At 35.8% G+C, this 26,167-nt stretch overlaps 1 protein-coding gene across 3 annotated transcripts; it reads left to right on the forward strand.

Annotated features, from left to right (window-relative positions):
• The first annotated feature begins 2,632 nt into the window (after positions 1–2,632).
• LOC128203665 (condensin complex subunit 1-like) lies at positions 2,633–25,727 on the forward strand. 3 transcript variants are annotated; one of them, XM_052905183.1, is made up of 32 exons: positions 2,633–2,705; positions 2,954–3,078; positions 6,229–6,304; positions 6,613–6,671; positions 7,545–7,717; positions 8,025–8,167; positions 8,552–8,679; positions 8,998–9,121; positions 9,479–9,626; positions 9,915–10,037; positions 10,443–10,652; positions 11,075–11,165; positions 11,384–11,522; positions 11,786–12,036; positions 12,150–12,262; positions 12,479–12,732; positions 12,965–13,049; positions 13,347–13,483; positions 13,823–13,955; positions 14,711–14,905; positions 15,210–15,315; positions 15,800–15,984; positions 16,259–16,370; positions 16,932–17,211; positions 17,766–17,943; positions 18,310–18,404; positions 18,792–18,872; positions 19,448–19,631; positions 20,920–21,058; positions 21,516–21,716; positions 22,989–23,013; positions 24,964–25,090. In XM_052905183.1, exons 2-31 carry the CDS (start codon positions 2,961–2,963, stop codon positions 22,991–22,993), a joined length of 4,266 nt encoding a protein of 1,421 aa, XP_052761143.1. In that variant the 5' UTR covers positions 2,633–2,705; positions 2,954–2,960; the 3' UTR covers positions 22,994–23,013; positions 24,964–25,090. The 3 variants fall into 3 exon arrangements, with proteins under 3 accessions (XP_052761143.1, XP_052761140.1, XP_052761141.1); XM_052905180.1 differs by lacking the exon at positions 22,989–23,013 and having other exon boundaries at positions 24,964–25,727; XM_052905181.1 differs by lacking the exon at positions 22,989–23,013 and having other exon boundaries at positions 21,516–21,724; positions 24,964–25,094.
• The last annotated feature ends 440 nt before the right edge of the window (positions 25,728–26,167 follow it).

Here is a 26,167-nt window from a genome sequence, read left to right on the forward strand (position 1 = left end):
AACATTTTACCGAAATACATATCTGGGTAAACATTTTACCGAAATACATATCTGGGTTAACATTTTACCGAAATACATATCTGGGCAGACCAATCCGTCAAACATGTGATCTTTTTTAGAAAAGGCCTGTCAAAACTTGTTATTTTTTTTTTAAGAAATAAGCTACTGGTAAGGCCATGTGAAAAAAAAAACATGGTAGAAAATAATCTGTTTTACTATTAAAGAAAAACATAATGAAACGAAAACAGTCAGATCGTCTCATTCCTCGACCTTTTAAACCGACAGATAATGAATCGTAAGGTGGTGGTGGTGGTGTTTTTTTGTGAAAACGTATGACAAATTGACGAGGCTTTCGCCCACGCTAATTCTTTATTAGTAATGGCTACCAGGTACCACGATTGGCTGTTTAGTGTCACGTGAGATAGATGCTCGAATGTGATTGGCTGAGGCAATAATATTTGCAGAAGTTAATTTCTGACATGGCTGAACACCACTAACATTTAACATAAAATTTCATTTATGTATTGTTCGAGGTCGGGGTAATAAGTCATGGCTCGGGTCAAACTAATATTGATAAAGGGAATTAATAATACAAGTTCTGAATGAAAATAGGGCATTTATCAATGCCACAAAAGTGATTAATTAACGAAATATCGTTAAATGAAACATAACGGTCAATATCACAATAATAGTAATAATAGTAGAATAACGTTTCTCGAAATACATATGTGGGTGGACCAATCCGCCACTAGGTGAATCCACCGCATATAATTTAACGACGCATTCATTAATAAACTAAGATAATGTTTAAAGTATTCCCATGCATTTTCTTTTATTTTATAAAAGCTATTGCAAGCGTTCTTACTACCAACCGTAAGATATATTTATGCAGGGTATGTCTAACAAGATGAATGAATTCTACATTTTACTCGGATTCATGCAAGCTATACAACCCATTTTTTTCAAACGTTTAAAACTATAAGCAAAATAAACTATGTTAAACAAGTAACATTAAATTATGTTGGCTCTTCCGTTGTTTGTGGACCGATTTTTCAGATCTTTGTTAAAGTTAACGACACCCTTGTTAACTTCTAAAAGTGAAATATGTGATGATGTATTAAAAAAACAAGTGCAGTTGTCTCAAGCCTTGTACGGAACACTGCAGATCACAAATGGAACCATATAAAACCTTCGAAAGTAGTAAGGATTAAACAAGTTAACATCGATGACTTTAACAACGCTCTGGACAATCGGCCCATTGTCATCGTATCTACTTTTAGTACTTAACTATTGGCTTCAAACTTTTAATGCTGGTTTACATCACTTGCTGAGTATGTTTAAAAAGAAAACAAAATATAACTCAAATCATTTACCATGTATTTTAATTCTCTTGTAGATTATTATAAAGATAATGATAAAGGGCACATTCGTGGGCATTTGCCACATCCACGTTACAGCTCCGGTTTCAACCAGCTATAATCGGTCTACCTTTAAAACGAAAATCTGGAACGTATTCTAATTAGACATTCATTCAAGTAATAAGATAACACTCTTCAAAACTGTTTGATTATAATTTATATGAATTCGTATGGGCGCTGTATTGTCCAAACGAGTGCTTGTGCATGCGCAATTGCCCAAGAGCATGCTTTATCTTGATGTCAATTATAGGTCTGTATGTTAATTGGTTATTATTACCATAAGCGTAAATATTAAACCGTCCTTCAGCCAACCGTATTAGTGACATTTGCTCTGTAAGTACAAAGGTTAGGTGCAAGGTTAAGTCAAAGCCAATGTACATGTTACAGGGTGACATTAAAGATAGGCGCCAAGATACGGTGTCCCTTTAATCCTCATTAAAACCCTTACAATTCATATACGTAACTGTTTTGTTTAAATTAATACATTGTTGACATCGGGTAAGATGAACCAACTACAGAAAACTTTACTTTTATCGCACTCGTTTTAAAAAAGAAAAGACATTTCCTGCATGCATGATTGAGATTTCTCTATGCCCCCCCCCCCCCCCCCCCCCCCCCTAAAATCCTTCAAGTGAAATTTACTTTTTTATGTTAATACTGGAGAAATAGACTAGAATTGTTAAAATTTTCACGGGGAACACCCCCAATTCCACTGCCAACATTTTTTACTTTCTAAATTTTCTGTTCTGAGAATAGGACGAATGACAAAAGGTTGTTTCCCCTGAGCTATGCCCGTCAGTTTGGCCAATATCTTCAAGGACACTAACTGTAAGAACTAAAGAGTTTGAAGAATATACAAAGATAAACATTGATGAACATTCAGTAAATAACAACAACATTGTTTTGCTTATACATTTTCTTAAGGAACAGCACTTGACTGGAATAAACTAAATGACAACCTAGTGCATGAGCTCTGAATCAGTGGACATCATTCAAACACTCAGTATCAATAAGTGATTAAGCGCACGCTGATTAAGCTTATGTTTTATTACTTATAAATGCATAAGTGTATTGTATTTTGGAATATAGTTTCGGTATATAACGTGTTTTAATATTTGATTGTCATTTTTAATAAAATGTACCAAACCTTTTGAACATACACCGTTTTGCTCATGTCCGTTTTCAAGAATCCTGACGCCGTTTTGACTACATCAGTTAGCGCTCTTTTTCGAAAATACGGAAGTGCAAAATCAAAACAAAGTCTCGTTTCACAATCTGTTGCTCATGGTAAGATTTGATTACATTGTGATACGTAAAATTGAATTTATTACAACAAAATTAATACCGTAGTTTTACAAATCTGCTCACTTAGTGGAATTTCAGATTTTAATTTTCTTGTCATATTATTTCGCGAACACAAACGAAAATTTATTTTACCAATATTAAACATACATCATAACATGCACACGTATTCAATATTTTGCTGTAGTTTTACTTTTAAAATATTTTTTCATCATAAACTGTACGTCTTTCAGAATCAGCATGGAATTTGAGTTTCCAATTCCAGTTTCTCGTGATGACTTGTTGAACAAAACTGGCGTAAACCAGTATGTTGTAGACGAGGTTCTTTCACCAAGAGAAATAGCTGGAGCTGTTCAAGGTAGCTTTACCATTTCGGCCGAGTAACAAACTCAGTATGGTCCTCTTGGTTTATTGTTCTTTAGTATTAAATGTTAATATTTTCGTCTAAATTTGTTTAATGCCAAAGCACTTCAATTATAATTAAATACACTTGGCGAATCAATGGTCCTTTGGGCAGTTTTAGGCGTTGGGTTTGTATGGAGTGGTCCCCATCAAATTGGTCGGGGTCCTGGGAGTCCTCATGACATTTAAGACATCTATTACAGGGTTTGAATTTAGCACTCGCACACTCGCAAAATGCGAGCCAAAATTGAAAAATGCGAGTTGAAAATTTGCAGAAAATATGCAATCCTCAAAATTGAAATGAACATAATCGGTGATCAATTCCTGCACAATAGATATAAAACTAATTTTAGAAATGCCTACTAATCACACAGAAATTGATGACGTAGATTAACGTTATGCGCACAGGCAGGTACTCGTTAATATGTGACAGGTACTCGTTACTACATATTTTTGTAGAATAATTTTTTGTTTCCATTTTTGGCGGCGGTATTTAACTATAATCGTATCGAGAAACAGTTTGTATAATGATGAAAAGCAAAAGGATAAGTTTTTCTACGCGTGTCGATTTTAAAATCGCCGATGGCAATGATAAACCAGTTCCAAACAAAGAAGCCAAAATGAAATAATCCGTCCATTTAAACTGTTTCGATGTGGAAGACTTCAAGAAGAAACCATTGTTTTTCATACAATATATACTTTTTCCTTGCAAACACAAAGGTTTGCCTTAAAAAAATACGAGTAAGTGTCTGGTTTTGCGAGTTGTAAACTTTAGCACTCGCAAAAATTTGCGAGTATATAAAAAAGTTAAATTCGAACCCTGTATTATAAATTATATGATCTGGTGTAATTCGTGGAATGATTTAAAGCAACATTACTGTTGCCAGTTGGTAGCAAAATTCTTGTGAAATTACCAATTCTCATTTCTTAAGAGACAAGCACAAATGAAACAAAGATCTTTACTTAGTGAAACAAACAGAGCCATTTTTTATGATAAACACATCTTTAGCATATAACACATTCAAGGTCATGTTTGACTATTACAGCCAATAACCACAGGCTCCTGGACATCAATTTAAGAATTAATTTTAAGATCCTCACTTAAGTTATATGTATAACTGTTCTGTTGGAAATGCTCCTCAATACCTTATTGAACTTTTGTCTAGAAAAAATTCAAAACGCACACTACAATCCTCGGAATCATCAATAGGATGCTACGTTGTGCCTTTAAATATTCCAAAATACAATACACTGAAAGAAGTTTTAGAACTATTGGCCCTAAGCTTTGGAATGAACTGCCTTAGACAAAGTGATTCAGTAAACATATTCAAGAAACATTTGAAAACCCATCTTTTCAGAGATTATTATGCATTGTTTTAAAATGTATACCCATGAACTATTTACCAATATATTGATGAGCTGTTGTCTGTTTACACGATGGTGAACACCCATCATGTTGTAAATATTTTATATACTATTCATTGAACTATGTATGTTGTGTACTGTATTGGTGATTTTTTTTCATTGATTACTGGTTATTTTATTCTTGTGTCTGTATTGCTGTATTGCTTTTATTTTCTTATAATTCATTATTGTACAACGCCATTGAATATGTATTTATATGTAGAAATAGGCGTTTAAGCAAATAAACAAGTTTCAAGTTTCAAGAAGAGTCTGGAGGCATTACAGATAATTAATGGTGTACCGTATTAAAAAACTATATTTAATACTCATAAACATCATTTAACCCTTACTCACATATAAACAAGTTTGGAAGACACTGCATGTATACACATGTAGCTAAATCTATCAACTACTCTTATGTTTAAGAGTTTGACCACATTTCAAATGGTTAATTTTATTATTTAAATTTTCGAAGTTTATTTTGTAAATAATATCTCGGATGTTGGCACTTTTGCAAGTATCTGGATAACACAATAGGGCTATCATTGTGCATTTTTATGAGGGGGTCATAAAGTGAAACAGACACCCTAGAATTGAACAATTTGCTGGTTTACACAGGATATTCCTGTCATAATTCTATGTTATACAGTGGAACATCTGTCGTCATATTTTAAATCCAGAAATGGTTTTTTTTTATTGATGTGGGTATTAAAATTAAGATCAATTCCAGTACGGTATTTTTTACCAGTTGATTGAAATTATGAAATTTCAAAGTAATCTATCAAGTCCATCTTCAAATTCATTTCCAGATGAAATAAAATCATTTACTATTGTATCATTGAAACTGTTCATTAGATAATTCAATTATCTGTCAAAAATATATTCACATAAAAATATTTGATCACAATTATTGCATGTAATATTGATATATAATCATATTGGTATATAACTTTGATCTTTTCCAATATTCCTAAAAAAGCCTATACAAATCAGGACTGCTTATCAGGAAGTTGGCTGGGGGTCTTATCTGGCCACTTCCCTATGTGGTAAATGGGTAGTTAATAGTGTGATTCTCATTATATAAAATTCAAGAAAAGATGGGGGTTTAATTTGAAAATGGGACAATTTAGAGATAAAACAGGGTGTGGTCCTTGGGGAATTACGGAGGTATCAGTTACGGTAAAGACGGGTAAAAAGGCTGTGATTGGTGAAAGTTTTATTGTATCAATAATAGCAACAGTCTTTCAACATTATACTACATACTTTTTCATTTAAAGTCAATTTTTTCGCTGCTCCTCAAAACATTGGAATGACAGCCACTGCCCCTGCAGCCCCAGCTCCTTCGCCTCTATACTCTCAGTAGTTCGTACAGCAGTAAACACCCATGCATCAGGGTGTATAATTAAGGACATATTGTTAGTAAATATTTCATTTACTTGAAAAAATATAAACATTTACCAAACTTGAGACATGACAAGTCTTGACTAGTTTACGTTTATATGAATTAAAATTCCAAGCCTAATTGACCAGATACCCCAATTAATCTCAGATAGTTAGGATTTTTACTTTGTTTTGTGAGAAATACATCAGAAACATTCCTACTCACGCTGCATTAAACCAAGAAAATACTTTCAAGGGTCAATCTTAACTGAAGGGAAGTAATAAATTGTAATTATGATTGTTTATGTCTGTTTTTCTTTAGATGTTCGGACCTCATTTAGATCGAAAGGAGCTGATTGCCTTCTGGAATTCTTTGATGGCTTCTTCAGCATTTTGTGGTAAATAAAACTGTCATCGTACCTGTATTTCAAAAAAGTAATGTGTACTTCAACCAGGATTCATTGTACTTTGCATCCCAGTGATTTTTTTTATGCAATTTACTGCCTGGACCCATAGTTATAATTCATATTAAGTATGCAAGTCCAAGGAAATATTCGGAAACCAAATCTGGCTTAATTATGATTTATCGATTCTCATTATGCATGCTCATCATTCAGTTTATATTGAAGATACTAACACTTCTATTAAATTGAAACACAGTTATTAGACGTAAGACAGACTTTAAACGTAAACTTGTACTTTGCAGCTTACAAAAGGATCTCGATGTTGAAATCAAAGAAGATGCTTGGACTCACTTGTGTAAAAGTAAGTATAAAGACAGACAGAAAAGATGAGTATGTCTATGTACTTCCTGAGTCTGGTCAATGTTTGGAATAAATTCCGAATTGTTATTTCTTTGTCAGTTGTATCTTTCATATTTTGTGCTTCTCATAGCAGACACAGGGCTTTTTCTATAGTACCCACGGGTCCGACTATCGGACCCATTCCCAAAGCAAAATATAAGATATTTATCCCAATTTAACATAAAAAAAACCCAATCAAAATAATTTTTTTTTTTTTTTTTTTTTTTTTTTTTTTTTTTTTTAGATTAGTCTTTTTACATGTACTGGATCATTTTCAACATCATATCAATTATGTGATGTTAAGTTTTTTTGATAATTGAATTCGGAAATCATTGATTTTCATCACATTTAGATATAAATGAAATATTATCTGTAATGATCGATTTATTGCAATAGATATTTACACCCAAGGATTGATATTTCAGCAAATTTGGGTCTTTTAAAGGAAAATAAACTAATATAAAACCATTTCCTAATTCGCTGGAGACTAGACAGCTTTTTCTTTCAACTGTAAATTTTCCCAATTTCGGCATTTTCACGACGCAAAATTTCCCAAAATGTCTAGGGTCTTTTTCCCAAATTGGGCAGAAAAAGCCCTGGACATGAATAACTTAGTTAGATCAGTAATTGATAGCGCTAGTTGATAAATTCAATTTATTATACAGTTAATGGAAAATAAAAATTGCTGTAAGTTCTACAGCGCAGAGTAAATTTAAAAGCTTCTCAAGGGTTGTGCAATGAACTAGCCAAAAAGCTGATAGCCTCAAGTATATGTAATCTTTTTTTATGTTATAAACAATGTCTGTTTTCAACCCAAAGTGCATCTATGTTTTAGTTGCCGCGAGTTTGTCCACGAAACTGCCAGGGGTGCTTGAGGGGGAGATGGATCCTGGCACACGTAGACTAAACCTTAACCTGGTCAAGATGACCTGCTACCTCATGTGTCAGTACATGGAGATGTTTGAGTCAGATGAAACTAAGCCCAGCACTCAACAGGTTATTAACAAGGTATGGTCTGTGTGCACAGAGTCAGAATTACACACAGCTTTAGTGGTGCATTAGCTTTTAAATGTATATTATTTATAGACAATTCTAATTGAATACAAACTAATTGGTATTGAAAGTTGCTTCTTGTTTTGCTTGAAATTCATCTCTTTTTTAAGTTTTTCCGTAGAAAAACGGTTGTGATATTGTCATAGCCTGGATGTCGTTGTCATCACCATTAGGGTAGTTGATGATGTGCACAAATAAGACCAGTTATATCATCAAATTAAAAATCTTCTGAGAAATCATGATTAAGGTTTTGTGTATCCAGAATCGTAAGAAGAAGAAATCATCGACAATGACAATGGACTGGCAGCGAGAACGAGAGACTGGCCTAAAGTCATTACTGAACCTCGTACAACTGAGCATACACCGGCTCTGGGATCCGCCAGTGGTTGAAGAGGAGTTTGTCAGGTATACTGCCACAGTCTATAGTTTCAGTAAGGTGTTCATAGAGCATTTTACATATGCAATGTTGCATTGTTTCGTCTAAGCCCTCCAGTTACCCTCAAACACTTGACCACACTCACATGTGATATTGTCGCAACAATTGTGACTTATATAATGTTGTAATAAATTGATACTGAAATGTAGTAGGACTCTATCTCGGCATCATAAGAGTCATGATTTTCTTAGAACATGAATTATAATCAATGTTATTTATGTTAAGTTAGATTTTTAGTTGAAACTGACGTTTGATATCAAAATAATATATGTTTGATATATTGCAACCACCTGATTTTTTTTGTAATGGATGATCATGTGGAATTATTATTATATTTTCATTGTGCATTGCAGTCTGGTGACAAACTGTTGCTACAAGATGCTGGAAAACCCTGAGATGACCCATGCTGTGAACAAGGACACGAGGGACGCCATCTGTCACATTATAGGAGTGATGGTGAAGCGATACAACCATGGGCTAGGTATGTAAATCATGTTTATAAGTTATATTAAACTCTTGTGAGTAAACCGTTTAGAAGATTTTTTCGAAAGTTTAACTTTATGCCCATGTTTCTCTTTCAAATTTTGCAGATAAGATTTTTTCTTTACTTAGGAAATTAAATAAATATTAATGATTATGGCAAATCTAAGCTGACAAGAAATTCTGACATGGTGAATATAAGTGTTAATTTTTTTTGTAAATGGTATGTTGTGTTGTTCTTCTATACAAATATCTTTCATATTCTCAAATTTCACATAATTCATATTGTTCTTTAAACAGCAACTTTATCAACTTTAAGGTGCCAGTCTGAAGATTATCCAGCTGCTACAACACTTTGAGCACCTTGTCAGCCCGCTAGCCACTGCAGTTAGTGTCTGTGTCCAAGACTACTCATACAAGAGCATTGTTGCTGAGCTTATCAGGTGGGTACACATGCAATAGAAATGCTACTGTTTAAAACCTCTGGCATATATCCAGCTGGCTAGCCACTGTTAAGAGTATCTTTGTTCAGGATTACTCTTTCAAGAGTACTGTGGCTGAGCTTATCAGGTGAATTGAATAATTCTCATTCTATAAACATGTTGGTGCATTGTCTCTGCATGATAAATGTTCATCATTACATACGCATTGTGGCTGAGCTTATTAAGTGAGCAGCATAAACTACCCATCTTTTATAGTATACTATGTGTTCTGTGTGCTAGCTGCTGCTGGTACTGTCTGTGTGAACGATTGCAAACTAAAGTGTTGTGAGAAGGTGCTTACATTTTTGTTTATTTTAGAGAGATAGGTCGAATGGATGGGTCCGACTTGGCCCGGGACTCATCTGGTACACGAGCATACTCCGTGTTTCTTGTTGAGATGACCGAGAAATGTCCGGCTGCTGTCCTGCCTAACATCTCCCTTCTCTTAGGTCACCTAGATGGAGAGGTGAGTTGAAATTAAGTTCTTGTGTAAAGATAGCAAAGTAGTGTGGAGAGGTGAGGTAATCATTTACAATTGCTAGAAAAGCAAAATACATGTTTAATCAATATTTTTCCAAGAATTGTAACACGTTTGACATTAATACTGAGAATGAAAGCCCATATTTGCTATGAAAGATTTATAACAAGAACGATAAAGTTCAGGGGCCGTATTCTTAAAGCTCTTCCTTAAATGTTCAATGCATATTTCTAGTAATTCGACCTTGCATGATTTTCTTTTCTATCTACACTACAGTCGTACATGATGAGGAACGGAGTGCTGGCGGCTATGGGGGAGATACTGATAAGGACGCTGAGTAAGGAAGGTCTGGATGATAAGATGAAGGACACACGAGACCAGTTCTTGGAACACCTCGAGGTCTGTGCTTGGAATTTCAATATAAATTTACTTATATACATTTATTATACTGCATGTATATCAAAATTATTAGATGTTTTCTGTAGCCGTTGTTAATCATTTAAATTAACAAAATATGTGTAGTTGACATTAACCTTAACCGATTAGAGGCATTTCTGAAAGAAGTACATGATGAAGAAAAATACCACATAAAAAAACCCTGCTATCAATGTATCCTTCTGGTGAATATCAATCAGGTGCTGTAACATCTCACCAATGTAATTGCTTTTAGATATCTTTAAGAATCAGAAGAATGTCTCAGGGGGTGGGACTCAAACAGTGTCTTAGAAATGTTAATGTACTGGTATGTCCTAATGCATTATTTTCAATTCTTTAAAACATTTGAAACCTTTCAATCATTTACAGGACCATCTCCATGATGTGCATGCGTATGTGCGCAGCAAGGTCCTGCAGATCTGGTTCCAGATCGTGGAGCAGAAATGTCTGCCCCTTCCCCACCAAGAGAACCTCTTGAAACTGGTGATTGGGAGACTGGAGGACAAATCTTCCCAGGTCCGCAAATATGCCATACAGCTCATCACAACCCTGCTCAAGAATAATCCCTTTGCTGCCAAGGTATGTCATCAGCACTTAAGCATTAGACCTTGTATTGAAAAAATCTGATTTATTGAAAGACAAACCTTTATATGTAGTAGTTAGATGACTAAGAATGGGCGGAGTGAGCTTAGTGTTTAATGGTTGCCCATCTGCAATCTTAATGGCTGAATATGTAGTTTGTATTCTTAATATAATTATATGATGTCTTGTTCAATGAAAACATAAATGTGTCCCATGTTTTATCGCACATAATTGTGTTTAGCACTTCAAATTCCATTGCTTAGACCGTTCCTCATTTGTAATTTTAAAAGATCAAAAATATTCAATTTCACTTGCATCAAGTTCCAACACTATCTAAAATGGCCGTTGTATTTTGCATCTTTATAAAGATAGGAATGCAGGTAAGCACAGTTAAGTGGTGCTCTTGTTGTGTATTATAGCTCTCCCCTGAAGAACTCGAGGTCAGCTACCAGAAAGAGGTGGAAAAGCTGCATGAGATGGCCCCTGATGATGAGGAGGAAGATAGACACGGTGAGTGGGTTGACTTGTGTCATGAGTCATGGCCATGACAGGCCAAAACTTAATTCCTTTTTTAAGAGATAGTAAGGTGGTGGGCCCTCTTGACAAGGTTATGGTCCTTGATTGAAAAGCAAAGATAGATTATTAATTATTTATTTTTGCAAAGTTCATATTTATAAGGAAGTAAATTTTTAAATAATGTTGAATACACAACTGTATGATGGTTTCAGATGCTTTCAAAGCGGAGGCTGAGGCAGAGTGGCTGGCTCTTGAGACAGAGTTGCGGCCCCTGATTGAAGAGCAAGAGGAGGAGGAGGAGAATAGAGGCAGTCCTGTGAGTCTTGTGTCTGAACAGGATACAGAGGACAGGTTAGTTGATGTGACTATCTCAATTGTTCACCTTCTGAAAAATGTGGTCAAGTTAGTCTGGTGGTATGTGTACATGTTTGTGTTTACCACTGAACGAAGAGGTTTGTCAGCTTTGGGCACAATATATCGAGGTCTCTCAAAATAGAAATGACTACTAGTGTCCACGCTTAAAATAAACTTCAGCATCATTATATAAGCTATCAGCACAACCTTGTGGAAGGGTTTGTAAAAACTTCAAATTCTTAATTACAATCTTTTTACAGCATCACAGAGAAGATTTACAAGCTGCTTACAGACAAAGCACTGAAAGATGCAGTACCACTTATAGCTGCTGCAAGGGAGTCATTTCCCGAAATTGGACAGGAAAAACCCACAGAAGAAAGTGAAAATGTTGCAGAAAAGACAAGAGATGATGATGATGATGATGAAATGGAGGAAGACGAGGAAAGTGGGAAGAAAGATTCACCTGAAACAAGTGTGGACCTGCTGACTTGTCTCAAAAACATCTTCATGGGTAAATCATTATTTATCTTTCAAAAACATATCAGGTTCCCTCACAGTCATTGCTGTCAGTCTACCTAAGTTGTTCCTTTGAAATCACTATCATGTCATAAATTTACATTATAGAGAAGAAGCATGCAAGCCATGCTCTGTCTGCAGCAGAGGGCTTGGAGAGTCAGAAAGATCCTATAGTCGCCCAGGAGGTGGCAAAACAACAGGTCCTGGTACTCTACCTAAAGGTGAGCATTATGTTGTATAAAAAATAGCATATAATTGTAAAATTGTGTATCATTGGTTAAATGATGTCATAACCTGTAGCAATTTATACTATTTGAGCTGTGGATCATATGATATGAATGTCAAGTTTTCTCTATATAATTTGCTAGGTCCATGTCAGTATATCCAGAATAATGGTTGTGCTGATGTGTTGATATAATTCTCTCTTTATTTCTCAGGAGTCGCTAGCATTTGCCACTCAGCTACAGAATGCTGTTCCAGTAATCACCCTTCTGCTGGGCTCCAAGAACATAACAGACGTCCTAGAAGCCATCGAGTTCTTTGTGACCGGGTTTGAGTTTGGTCTTACCGTCACGATGATTGGTATACGTCGGATGTTACCACTGATCTGGTCGAAGGAGTCAAATGTGAAGGAAGCAGTGGTCGCAGCATACAAGAGGCTGTATTTAAATCCTCAAGGAGCCAATGCAAGGTGACTATTCTACCTTATAGATAAAATCATCAAATTTGGACTGCTGGTACAACAAGCCTGAATTCTTAAACTGCGACTTTACAAAGGTTTGTTACGAGACATTCCATATAAAATAAGGAAAAAACTGTTACAGATGTGTTTGTTTGAAATTTGCATTTATTCAGACCATAATTGTTTACTGAAGTTAAGTAGTTTTTGCATCATTCATGCTTGAAGTGTTTGTTTTGTGCAGGTTGAATGCTCAAGCTATTGTGAAGAACCTCTCAGCACTGACAATGGGGGCCACACTGTGTGACGTCACTTCTCTAGAGGGGCTCGTAAGTTTCCAAAAGCAATGTCATTGTACAAGTATCATGCTGAAGACCTTCATTGACTGTCTTGGTACAATTTACTGCCATATAAAGGCTATATTCCCTTGCAAGAAAATGTTAATTTTCCCCCAATTTGTTCAACTTTTTATAATTATAACTCTTGTATTATAGCATAAATTAACTGTAAGACCTGTATTTTTATCGAAATATTTCTGATATCTACCGTATCTGCCCGCAAATATTCCTAATTAAACAGGTATGAGTTATCTTATTAAGATAGCCTAAAATCCCTTCGTTCTACAGATTGTTCAGCTGGTGAAGTCAGGAGAACTAGGCCAGGGCGTTATTCAGATGTTATGGGAGAGATTTACCATGAAAATACCTGGAACCACGCCCGATGAGAGCCGAGCCGCAGTCCAGCTGATCTCTATGGCAGCCGGGTAAGCAAAATGTTCTTTGCATTCTTAACATGACTGTTTCTTCAAGAAAAAAGGTCAAATTATCATCATAACCTTTATGTTGTTTGCATAAACTTATTTAACTTTGTTTAGGTTGTTACATTAAACGTGTACATGTTACCCTTGGTAATATGTAAAGCTTGTCAAGGATATGGCAAAATTAAAGTGACAAGATGGCATCTTTTTTTTCAAGGCTTTATTACTGGATGGTTATGTACACTTATCAATACCTTACTAGGCTTCATATAGCATACAAAGATGAACAAAAGCACTATCATCATTTAAAATAAAGTTGTTCTCATTTCCACCTCTGATGTGCAGTGCTGACATTGCCGTTGTGAAGACCAACATAAGTGTTCTTGTGAAGGAAGGCCTCGGACCTAGAGCTGACACCGACCTGCTCCTGGCTAGGGACTCTTGCCTGGCTCTGCTGAAACTGTGTACACCCAAAACTGTAAGTAGTTTGTAATCCCTTGGTCAAAATAATCTTTTGAGCCCTGCTCTGGTAAAATGCTTTACAGGCTTGCTGAATTTTGCATTTTATAGGAAGGTTTCTTGAATTTCCTGAAAGAATTTTGGCTTGCTCATCCAAAGAACAAATCTGGGATTAATATTGGGCAATAATATGTCTACAGCTCAAATATTTTATGAAGCTCTTTAATGTATTGTTAAAAGGGAAGAGAATTGGCATCCTGGCAATGTGGCGCCGTATGTTTGAACAGGTACTTTACTAGGGTTGTAGCCTGGTTTTAAAAAGACAGGAACATTGTATTGGGCTGTAAAGAACTTTTAAGTTGGAAGAAAATATTAGGAATTGTGTTGAAGTTATACAAGGTCTTTTGCCAAATAAGTAGTTTGTATGAATTTATAATCATATAATAACTCAAAACAAAACACAAACATTTGACTGTCTTAGGCATTTCATTCTAAAAAGGCAGAAAGCTGTGCATGATGATCTCCACGGGAGCAGAAGGGTGCTACCATAAAAGGCCAGGGTGCTGCATCCTTCCATAACTCTTAAGCTAAAACACCAACATGACTATGCATATGTAATATACGACTAGCTGAATAGTAGTGGTGAAATTTGCGAGGGTAAAAATAGTTTTAAATGCTCACAAGTTATTTCATCATATGGTTCTCAATTGTATTGATGAACATGAAGTACATATCGATCTGAGTATATGAAGCTGGAAATGTGTGTTTGTACAGATGAAAGGTGATGTGGGGAGTGAGCCGTACCGACTGCCGGAGACTCATGAGATGTTCACGAGCTTGTCCAGAATCCTCGTAAAGTCAGCTCCAGATCTGGAGAATCGCTACTGGATACCGCTCATGGAACAGGCTGTGAATGTGATCTACAAGTTGGCAGAGTGCCCGGACCAGATCTGTGGAGATCTCATTAAGGTGAGTCGGTGTGGTGTTGTTGAAGTGAAAGTAAATAAATGATTTTGGCTATAAATTTTTCAACCGCTTACATACAAGTAGAACATGGAGAACAAAATGTTTCTGAGCAAATCAGATAAATAAGGGTTAGTACAATTAGGTGGCATTGCACCACTATTCTTACTTTAAACTTAAAAACAAGTTGGAAGATGTTACAAGTGACAGCCAGAACCCTTATATTACATATGGATATTAGAATATTTTCTTGTGTTGTATATTGGTGTGTTTTCTTGTGTTGTATAGTTGTGTGTTTCCCTTGTTGTAGAAGCTGTGTACAGAGGGGAGTGTTCAGACTGAGTCTGTGTTGGAAAAGGATGGGGGCACTGAAGATAACATGGAGGAGGGAAATCCCCTTGACACCCTTGAAAAAGGTATTAAAGAACAAAACCAACAATAGGTCTGAAGTGGTATTACTGTAAAAAAGTTCAATTAGCACAAGCCTTCAGTAGTTGAAATTACTGCTCTTTGACTGAGACTGTAATAAAACTGATTCCTGGCAAATAGATAAAGATGCTTATGAGAAAAAAAGTCACTACTACACAAGTGTCAGCAAAGGCTTTGAAGGGTTATATAGAAAGCCTAATTCTGGAAGCTTCCGGGGGCCAAGCCTTGAACCTTAATCAGGGCTTTGCTGTGGACCGAATGGGGGCCCTGGGAGCTACCTGACTCTCCAGCAAAAATTTCATTATTTTTCTAATTTCTTAACTTTCACCCATGCTCACGAATTTAAAATCTTTCAAATTCAATGATTATTTCTCTCTTAGTAAGAAGACTTGAATGGAGTTTTGTTTAGCCTTTGATCAACTGTGTCAAACTGCAAATAGGATATTACCATACATTAATTTTATCTTCCAGACCAAGAAGAGTCGAGCGCATCATTTGCCTCAGGTGTGTTATCCCGTCTTTTGTCGCTGGTGGGGCACGTGGCTCTTCGTCAGCTTGTGCACCTTGATCTGGCCGTGTTTGGCGAAATGAAGAGACGTCGGGCTATTCAAGAGCAGAAAGAGTGGATCCAGACACCGGCCAGCAAACGACCAAAGGTTTGTTATTTTCCCAGAGTTGAGCATATATGCTTGCAAACTTGATTTTGAAGCATGTTACTTTTGTATTGTGTTTAAACTTGTGCTTGAAAGTAACATTTTCAGGAATACTTTAAGAATTGAGAAAAAGCTTCATTTCAACTGAATGTCAACAGAAGAAAACACCTATTTAAATAAACGTTTAAATGAATGAATTTAAACGAATTAAGTAAAGTAAATGAACTTATAAAACATGATTGTATATTCAATAATGTGACCATGTCTGTTTGGTCAGGACTCGACCAACCAGGAGACTATAGAGGAAGAGATGGGTCTGGCTGGGGCGGCTGCCGAGGACGCAGAATCCGAGTACATCCGCAAGATCTGTGAGACAGAGGTGGTCACTGGTGAGTTCTGCTTGATTGATAAGACAGTTGCTTAGGGCTCTGAATCTGAGTATATCCTAAACATTTTTTAATATAAAGTTGAGACTGGTTGAGTTTCTATTATTCTGGATTTATGAAGAACTTGGGATTTCTTTGACAGCTGATTAGGACACTGAACATGATAATGTTCACAAAATCTGAACATCAGAGGATATTACCAGTAAGCTGCCTTGTTGAGTTTACCTTTTTCCAAAGAAAAGAAAGCTAAACTTCTGGACTATAAACACCAATATGATTTTTTTTCCACGTTTTGTGCATTAAGCATGTATTCTTTTAAAGAGAATAATAAATTAGGCAGTTAAGATAGTCTGACATTACAAGGATACCTGGTTACCCTGGGTAAATATGATATCAAGTAAAGAGCAAAATCAGTAACCGCATATAAAAACTATAGATGATGATGTGATCTGCAGAAATATTCATCCCTTAACCCTGGAGGCCTTATAAAAAGGTTATAAATCCAAATAGTTGAACACAATTCAAGCTCATATTAACACATTACTTATTGGCTTTCCATTCCAGGAAACACTCTGTTGTCTGCATTCGGCCCACTCCTGGCAGCAATTTGCTCCAATCAACAGAAATACCCGGACCCTGAACTCCAAACAGCCGCTACCTTGGCACTCGCAAAGTTCATGATGGTCAGTTCGGAGTTTTGTGACGGGCACCTGCAGCTGTTGTTTACCATGCTGGAGAAATCAACAAGTCCTATTATCCGCGCGAACACCATTGTTGCCATGGGAGATTTGTGTTTCAGATTCCCCAATCTGATTGAACCATGGACTCCACATCTCTATGCAAGGTAAAATATACAGGGTGTTGTGTTTGTGAGTAAAATTTTATACCTCTAGGGCAAATAATATTGAATGTTCCCCTCCCATGATAGCCCAGAAAAAATCAGCACAACCCCAAAAATGTATTGCTCAAACTTTCTATTTTGTACAATTTTTGAACAAAAACACTGTGTTTTAATTCCATTCTATTCATTTAAGAAAAACACCCCAAATAAACAGAACTATAAATTGCCTCATCGACCCAGCCTCAATCTATATGAGTCAGGAGGGGGTAAATGAAGACTACTCTTTATCTGGCTTTATAGCTGTAAACTTCTGTACAGAAGTGAATGTAGCAATTGTAACATAAGATTTGAACGCATACACAGCCTACATTCAAACTTAATTGTATAGAGAATTTAAAGGTGTTTAAGTCACTAAATATAGATTTTGTGTTTAAAAGATGTGTAAAAGCAATTGCATTACATTGAATGGCTTGATCCAACATATTTTATATTATAACAGTTTTTACAATTCACTTACTGGTAAGTTTAGACTAGAGTGTAAGATATGTTCTTTACAGACTGCGTGATGAGTCGTCGGAAGTACGCAAGAACACGATGCAGGTATTGACACATCTCATCTTGAACGACATGATCAAGGTTAAAGGTCAGATCAGTGAGATGGCCATCTGTATCGTCGATGGTAATGAGAGGATTGCCAGCCTGGCCAAGCTGTTCTTCAATGAACTGGCAAAGAAGGTAAGAATGTGTGCTCTGTTGAATTCAACCTGTTCAGATTATTTGTTCATCTAATTACAGATATTGAAAACGGCTAGTTTTAAGATTTGTTCAGAGCCAAAAGACCAGAGTTAAAGGAATAAAGGGGACAAGAGCTTATTGAATTAAATATCGAATACAAGAAATTGTCTTGTAATATGAATTGTAAATTATAAAAAAAAAAATCAAAGAAATATGTTATGTCAGTATTCCTGTGTTATCTCATATTACAACACACACACACACACATGTATTAAATCGCCATGTATATTTGTCATTATGAGTGATATAAGTATTACATGGTATGAGGTTAGTCTCCGAAGTATTACATTGGTTGTCATATTTCAGGGAAATGCAGTCTACAATATTATGCCAGACATGATCAGCAGACTCTCTGATCCTGATGTGGGCATTGATGAGGAAAACTTCAGGACAATTATGAAGTAAGAAACATGCTCATTATTATCAAACCAACATTGATATGAAACTGATATTCATGTTTACAGGGCTTTCTATTTCAGAGTATCGTACAGTTGTGAAGTGTTGTCTTTTTTGCTTGACATTAGAATTTTAGATTACCTTGAAATGGATACAAATGACTTTGGAAACAATTTTCAATAATGTACCTATTCAATCTTGTGGTCATGCCACAATATTGTCATTCAGTGAAGAGGTCTGTTATTGATCCGACACAATCAAACTAGCTGGATTGTTTTAAGCTTACTTGGGACAAACATTGGATGCAAGCCCAGAGTTTATGGATATTAATGCATTAATTAAATGTCAAATTTGTATATACATTGGAATCATGTATCATTATACTATTTCAGGTACCTGTTTGCGTTCATCCAGAAGGACCGGCACTGTGAGAGCCTCGTGGAGAAACTCTGTCATAGATTCAGGGCAACAAGGTGCGTAATAGCAGTCTTCCAGCATGTAGGAATACAGTATATAATGACGTGTATATCCAGTTCTATGGACCAAGGAACGTGATATACACAGAGAAAAGAAAAAGTAGATTTATGTCATTTTATGGTTTAAATATAATGATAATGGTGTTAGAAAATTAAGGTTTTGTCTCTTTTATTGTTTTCTTTCACTCATTTGACCGGATTTAAATGTTTATCAGACTAAATATGAGTAATTTACAAACCACACTGAGGCTTCCTTAATTCCCATGTTTATAGCTATTTAAATTTCTGTCAGTGAGACTTAAATACCTCCACTGCTCAACCCCACCTCCCGATTTATTGACAGTTCAGTTTTAAGATCAATTCTTAAACTTATTCAAAACCTTTTGTATGGGGACTGTTTTTTTTTCTTGCAAGGTCAACTTAAAAAACTTTCTGCTCAAAAAAATGTTTCACAATCAAATCCTTGTGGTTGTTTGTGTAAACCTCCTCGTGTAATGATCATGTGATGTCCAAGGATAGTTATTGGATAATCTGTTTAAGTCAATGTAATACTATCATAACACTTCATTCAGGGTTGACCGTCAGTGGCGAGACCTGTCATTCTGTCTCTCCATGCTGTCGTTCAGTGAGAAATCTATAGCTAAGCTGCATGAGAACTTCCTGTGCTTCGCTGACAAACTCGCAGATGAGGAAGTCTACAGCTGTTTCAGTACAATTGTCACAAAGTCTCGAAGTTTTGCCAAGCAGGAGGCTAAAGTAAGGAAACCAACTTTAATTGGCTCATCATATTCGATTTTTGACTTAATCTTTTTGATACACAAAATATTAAACTTTGATACCTGGTAACACTAATAGTTGTTATATTTTAAATGAATTCCCAACTTTGTCAGGTTAAGGGTACTCTTAGATTTTTCATTCCCTTTTTATTATGCCCCCACAAAGTGGCGGCATATAGGGTTGCCCTTGTCCGTACGTACGTCTGTCTGTCTGTACGTACGTACGTCCCGAAGATTGTTTCCGATCTAATTCTTGAAAACCGTTTGTCCAATCCTCACCAAACTTTAAACACATGTTTGTGACCATAATATCTTGATCAAGTTCGATAGTCATGGAAATCGCTTTAGTCATTTAGGAGTTACGGCCCTTTTTTGCCAAAAATACTTCAAAAATATATGTTTCCAATCTAATTCTTGAAAAGTATGTGTCCAATCCTCACCAAACTTTACATACATGATTGTGACCATAATATCTTGATCAAGTTCGATAGCCATGGAAATCGCTTTTGTCATTTAGGAGTTACGGCCCTTTATTTGCAAAAAAAGACTTGAAAAATACGTCCCGAAGATTGTTTCCGATCTAATTCTTGAAAACTGTTTGTCCAATCCTCACCAAACTTTTAGCACATGTTTGTGACCATAATACCTTGATCAAGTTCGATAGCCATGGAAATCGCTTTAATCATTTAGGAGTTAGGGCCCTTTATTTCCCAACAATACTTAAAAAACATCTTATCCGATCTAATTTTTGAAAAGGATTTGCCCTTGTGCAGATTATCCTGAATAATCATTATGGCTTATTTTCTGTGACAAAAAATCGAAGTGGGGGCATCCGTGTCCTATGGACACATTTCTAGTTATTAAAGGATTTAAGCAACGTTTTTTTTTCAAATAAAGGTACAAATACTACTGGTAGTTCCCATAATCTCTAGAGAAAATCATGTGTAAAAAAACATTACCCTAAAATTAGAAGTTGTCCGGTTAGTGCAGTGGGAGGCACACTCGCTTCTCACCAAGGCAATTTGGGTTCGATTCCGGGCCTGGGCGCGTGTGAGTTTGGTTAGTTGTCACCAAGCTGGACAAGTGGGTCTTGTCCGGGTACTCCGGTTCCCACCACAACACAAGACCACAATCTACCGCAACATCTTGCCAATGAAAGTGATTAATATAAGTTGCAATAGCTTGTTTCACAATTGTTGTAAATTTCAATAAGTTAAAACATGTAGACTACAGCTTCTTGTTTATGGATGCCATTTTCTCCATTACAGACCCTGATTGATGAGCTGGAAGGACGGATTGAGTCATGTCACAAGAAGGGCCTCAATGAGGATGAGTTGATGGAGTGTGCAGGGGCCTCACCTATAGCCAAAAAGGTGAAGACACCGCGAAGGCCGGCCAAGACACCTGGTAAGTTGAGTAATAATTTTATGGGTACCAATGATTAGTTATGAACTTAAGAGGTATGATAATAAAGAAGTTGAGCGGTATGATAGTAAGGAAGTTGAGCGGTATGATAGTAAGGAAGTTGAGCGGTATGATAGTAAGGAAGTTGAGCGGTATGATAGTAAGGAAGTTGAGAGGTATGATAGTAAGGAAGTTGAGAGGTATGATAGTAAGGAAGTTGAGAGGTATGATAGTAAGGAAGTTGAGAGGTATGATAGTAAGGAAGTTGAGAGGTATGATAGTAAGGAAGTTGAGAGGTATGATAGTAAGGAAGTTGAGCGGTTTTGTTAGTAAGGAAGTTGAGCGGTTTTGTTAGTAAGGAAGCTGAGTAGTTTGATTGTGGGTGGGTCACCTGGTGTGTTGAGTGTTGAATTGTAAAAGTGTTTTCTTGTTTAAATTAACCATCTATATTTTATCCTAGCCAAGGGAAAAGCCAAGAAGGGTGGAAGAAGGCGTGTTGACAGTTCTGACGAAGAGCTGGATGCAGAAAACCTTACACCTGTACCTCGCACCCAGAAAACACGAGGGGCAAAGAAAAAAACAGCCAGACCAACATTCAGCGACAGTGATGATTCTGATATCGAGCTGTTTGAAGTTGATAAATCATCGAAGAAAAAGAAAGGTGAGTTGGTGAGTTAGTATATCTTTTACCTCCTGGATGTATATGTGTACATGAATGTTTGTATACTACAATTATACCAGTGTATATGTAGGCCTGCATTCATTATACCCCTGACAAACAAAGTTTGAGGGTGTGTATTGGAGTCACCCTGTGTTCAGTCTGTTGGTTGCAATTTTCTTGTCCCGAACATAAACTTGAAAACTACTGGATGGAATTTAATTAAACTACACAACTTAACAATGGTCAAATACAATAAGAGGAAGTGCAGTATACAAAATGCCTTTCCGTAGTATGACTTGAAAACTACTGGATGGAATTTAATTAAACTGCAAACGATGGTAAAGCAAAATGAAAGGAAGTGCAGTATACAAGAACCAGTATGCTATCCTACCTTATTACAGAGTGCCCTTTGCTACTTTTTCTTGACTGGAGTAAGTCTTAAACTTCATACTTCGGATAAGCAAAATGAGAGGAATGCAGTGTACAATCAAGACCATAACTCTTTTTCAGCTAATGGCAGAGTTATTGCCCTTTGTTACTTTTTCTTGTCAGCAGCACAACTTCTAAATTTCTGAATGGATTTTAATTAAACAACATAAACTTTAGTTAAGCATGATAAGTGAAAATACAGTGTACAATAACCTCTTGAGTTATGGCCTCTTTCAAGGAAAAAAGTTTGCCAATCCTGTGTCCAGGCAGCATTTGGAGGGTATTTGTCACTCCTGTGACAGTTCTATTTCTTAATATACTCGTTAATGCATAGAAATATTTTTTTGTAACAAAAGTGCATGTTTGCTTATTGCTTACATGTATTGCATCTCAATAGTGATTGGATAGAGCACACTATACATACAATTGTAAATACCTTCATGACCTCCCAGGTATTGTGCTAGTTGCAGATTTGTAAAGTACCGTACCAAGATCATGAAAAATATTGTTTTACAAATTTACTTTTCAAGAAAAAAGAATTAATTGTATGCATATGAATACATCACTGTGTTTTGTTATGAATTGCAGCACTTAATGAAATATCAATATTGTAATCATGAATGATAGTTATTTTGTACAAGTTATTTAATATTCAGACATTGATAACAGATATTCACATATCTTGGTAGCATTCCCTTAGATGTCAGTATCGGTTAAGCATTGTGAAAACGATTAATGTCAGATGAAAATACCGCCAGCCAAGACCCCCCCTGTTTTCACCATTCTTAACCAATACTGTGAGCACTCCATATTATTAACTGGCTCTTTTGCTTTTTGCTCTAGTTTGACCTTTAACCTCTGGTGATTGGTGAGTAACCTTGACCTTCACCTAGGGGCACCCGCTTTATTCTGCACCAGTAGTGAGATGCTATGTCACAATGTTGTGGGCTTTATAATAAAATTTCTGAAGGTTTTCTTGCACTGAACAACGCATCTTGAATAGCCGTAACTTTATAAACATTCAGGATAGTTGTATTTAACTTGTACACATGTTACTTGAGACAATATGCAGATGTGTAGCATGGCTGCTGACTCTGACTTTATTAATAGTTGAGTTATGCCCCGTCTTTGACTGAGAAAAAAACAAAACGGTAGAGAATTGGCGTTTTGCTGCCTGGCGCTGTTATTCAGATTTTGGTCTCACTCGTAAAGTTTAATACACAAACATTTGAATTGAGATTTATTACCCGCAACATTGTGGTGAGATATCTCTGGTTGTTGTAAGCCTGGAAAGCGTTTTGGTGGGTTTGATTTTTCTAATAGCTGTCTAACCATCTACCGCGTACCTCAAAAGTGGACTTTGTGAGACAAATGTTTCTCAATCATTTAAAGTATATATTGTATTCCTTTATATAATTTAATTATTTTTATTCTTGCGAATTGAGTTTTAACAGGTATATGTTTAGACTTTTTGTTTTTTAGCCCTTTGATTTTGAAAAAAGTTTCCTTGCTTGCAAATATTCTGCCAGTTTAGTCTAAAAATGCTTTAATAGCTACCCTCCTAGTTCTAGTATTTAACCTAATACTTAAATATCAGTGATACATATTTCTGTGCAACCTGAGTCCTATACTCAATTGTTTTTCCCCCAGAACCCTTTATTCTTTAACATGTGCATCAGCAGAATGTATTGTAGGCTGTGCATAAAACTATGCTTTGGACTCTAGGCTTTTTTCTCAAGAGTCATGGTGCTGACATATCTGAGATCAAGGAACATATGATAATCAAGCAAATTTGAAAATGAACAGTGCTGTATGTCAGATAGCGAATCTATGAAGTTAGGACCCATGGTGATGAAATATCTGAGTCCGAGGAACATAATCAAGTAGATTTGTAAATGTATCACTGCAGTATGTCACAGTATGTTAAAATAAAGCCATAGGTGAAGGTCACTGGTGATTACTGTTACATTAGTGTTTTACATTTATATAATGATGTAATATTAAATTTTAGGCTGCCTGCATCGTTAACTAACACTGCATGTCACTAATGGGACATTTCTAACACCCTAATGTTAAACTCCTGCATGTATTTAGAGTGATTTCATTTGCATGTAAGTAGATTAAGCATTTTTTTTGCTTATAATGTATGCGCTACATGGTTGAAATCTACAATTTAACAAGAAATGTACTTGAGGGAGTAAATAATATGAAACAAGTTGTTTCGGAAAGTTTGCATGACTTGAACTGTATTGCCATATTACAATTCAACTCAAAACATTCAGGGTTGTAACAAGTTTCGAGTGTATGTTACTCAGATGTGTAAATGGCTTTGTTATAAACATCCAGTGCATATACACCTATCATGCAGTCATACTCTTAGAATGGTACATTATCCCTCTTCTGTATATAATCTTCGTGTGTTTGTGTGTGAGAGCGTGTGTATGTAAACAGACATTTTTTATAGCCTTACAGAGTAAATATATGAAAATATAAATGTTTTAAGATAACAATTCTCATGAAAACTACTTAGCTAGCTTGGTATTCCAAGAAAAGATGTTACGGTGTAATGATGTCTTAATGTCACTATTGTCTTTCAGAAATCGTAACCTTGGCAATACTCAAAAACTGTTCAAGACTTTCAAATGAAACTTTATATTTAGCAACAACCATTACTCTGGGCTTTGATAATTGTTGAGTTTTGCCCCTTTTTTGACACATATACAATAACAGACGAGGATTTATATCGGCTTGCTATTTTATTCTTGACGTTCATGTAGGAATTTAAAGTCCATCACTCATATCTCTGCTATATTTACAGGTGTGAAACAGAAAGAGAACTTTGTCGATGAAGATTCGGATTCCGATCCCCCTTCACCCCCAAAACAGATGTCCAAGGGCCGTAACAAGCGCCGTCTGACGTCACTTCATTCCCCACTGAGTCTCAGTAACACACCAGTATAGACGCGTTACTGTTGTGTGTTGTTCAGATTGGGGACGATGATCAATTAGATTTGCACTAGGGCTTATGGAAATACTGTACATGGTTCCTGGTTGTAGTTGCACTTGCAGTACCTTGAGTCTAGCAATAGGCTCATTGTTATATTGTTTTCCATGATAGATATCTTTCTTTAACCTTATGATTTTTTTTTGAAACAATGTAAGTAAGTTAACCAAACATTCAGAATGTGTTTTACATTTTCCATGTATATTTTTTATTTCATTAAAAAAATAGCTCAAAAGCGTGTTGGTAGTAAGGCACCAGTTTCCATGATTAATATGTGTATATGTAATATATATTTAATGTGTTGCTTTTTATTCACTGTGTAATGTTGGATCTTGTCTTTATTTCTTTAATTTTTCAGCAGCAAACAGATACACAATTGAAAGTTACTTTCTCAGGAATATTGATGGTTACCTAAACTATATTAATATTGCTGCTTTAATTGTGAAGAAAATGCGAAAAGATGTCAAACATTATGTACATGTATGTGTATAATTTACTTTAAAAAAAGCTACCAGAATGTATTTCCTTGAAAATAATACTTGTGTCATTGACAGTAAAATAAAATATTTGTAACCATTTATCTGCGTCTTTAGTATATATAAAAATTTATACTCCTGCAAGGATTGAATAGAGGTATATTCAAGTCATTGTTTGGTTAGTTGTGTAAGCTGTCTGTAACAAAATGTTTGTGGGGTTAATTACATGTAGTTCTACAATTTAAGATGGAGGATTCTGAAACTTAGGGGTCATTCAACAGGGAGCAAACACATTTGTTAAAACATGAATACTTCATCAGGATTCTCATTTATAAGCTCATACAAGAAAACGTGGTTCCGGTAACATACTGGCAAGTAGGTAGGGGAAATATTTAGGGGATAGGAGTTATTTCATTGTGTTGAATTTTATTATAGTTTATTGTCTAAGCAAATTTTATACAGATTTTTTCAAAAAGTCTGGACTTAAAACTAAATTGCTGCCTAGATAAACACTAGTAATTTTCGCTGTCATTAAAAATCTC

This window comes from Mya arenaria, chromosome 9, assembly GCF_026914265.1.
Source record: "Mya arenaria isolate MELC-2E11 chromosome 9, ASM2691426v1".
Lineage (NCBI taxonomy): Eukaryota > Metazoa > Mollusca > Bivalvia > Myida > Myidae > Mya > Mya arenaria.

What these genes read in the sequence shown, in the direction of transcription:
- LOC128203665 (XM_052905180.1), top strand. Translation starts at nt 2,961, where the DNA reads ATGGAATTTGAGTTTCCAATTCCAGTTTCTCGTGATGACTTGTTGAAC. An exon ending in TGAGGAGGAAGATAGACACG is followed by an intron (nt 11,166 to 11,383) that starts GTGAGTGGGTTG and finishes TGATGGTTTCAG; the next exon opens with ATGCTTTCAAAGCGGAGGCT. An exon ending in CCTTGACACCCTTGAAAAAG is followed by an intron (nt 15,316 to 15,799) that starts GTATTAAAGAAC and finishes TTTATCTTCCAG; the next exon opens with ACCAAGAAGAGTCGAGCGCA.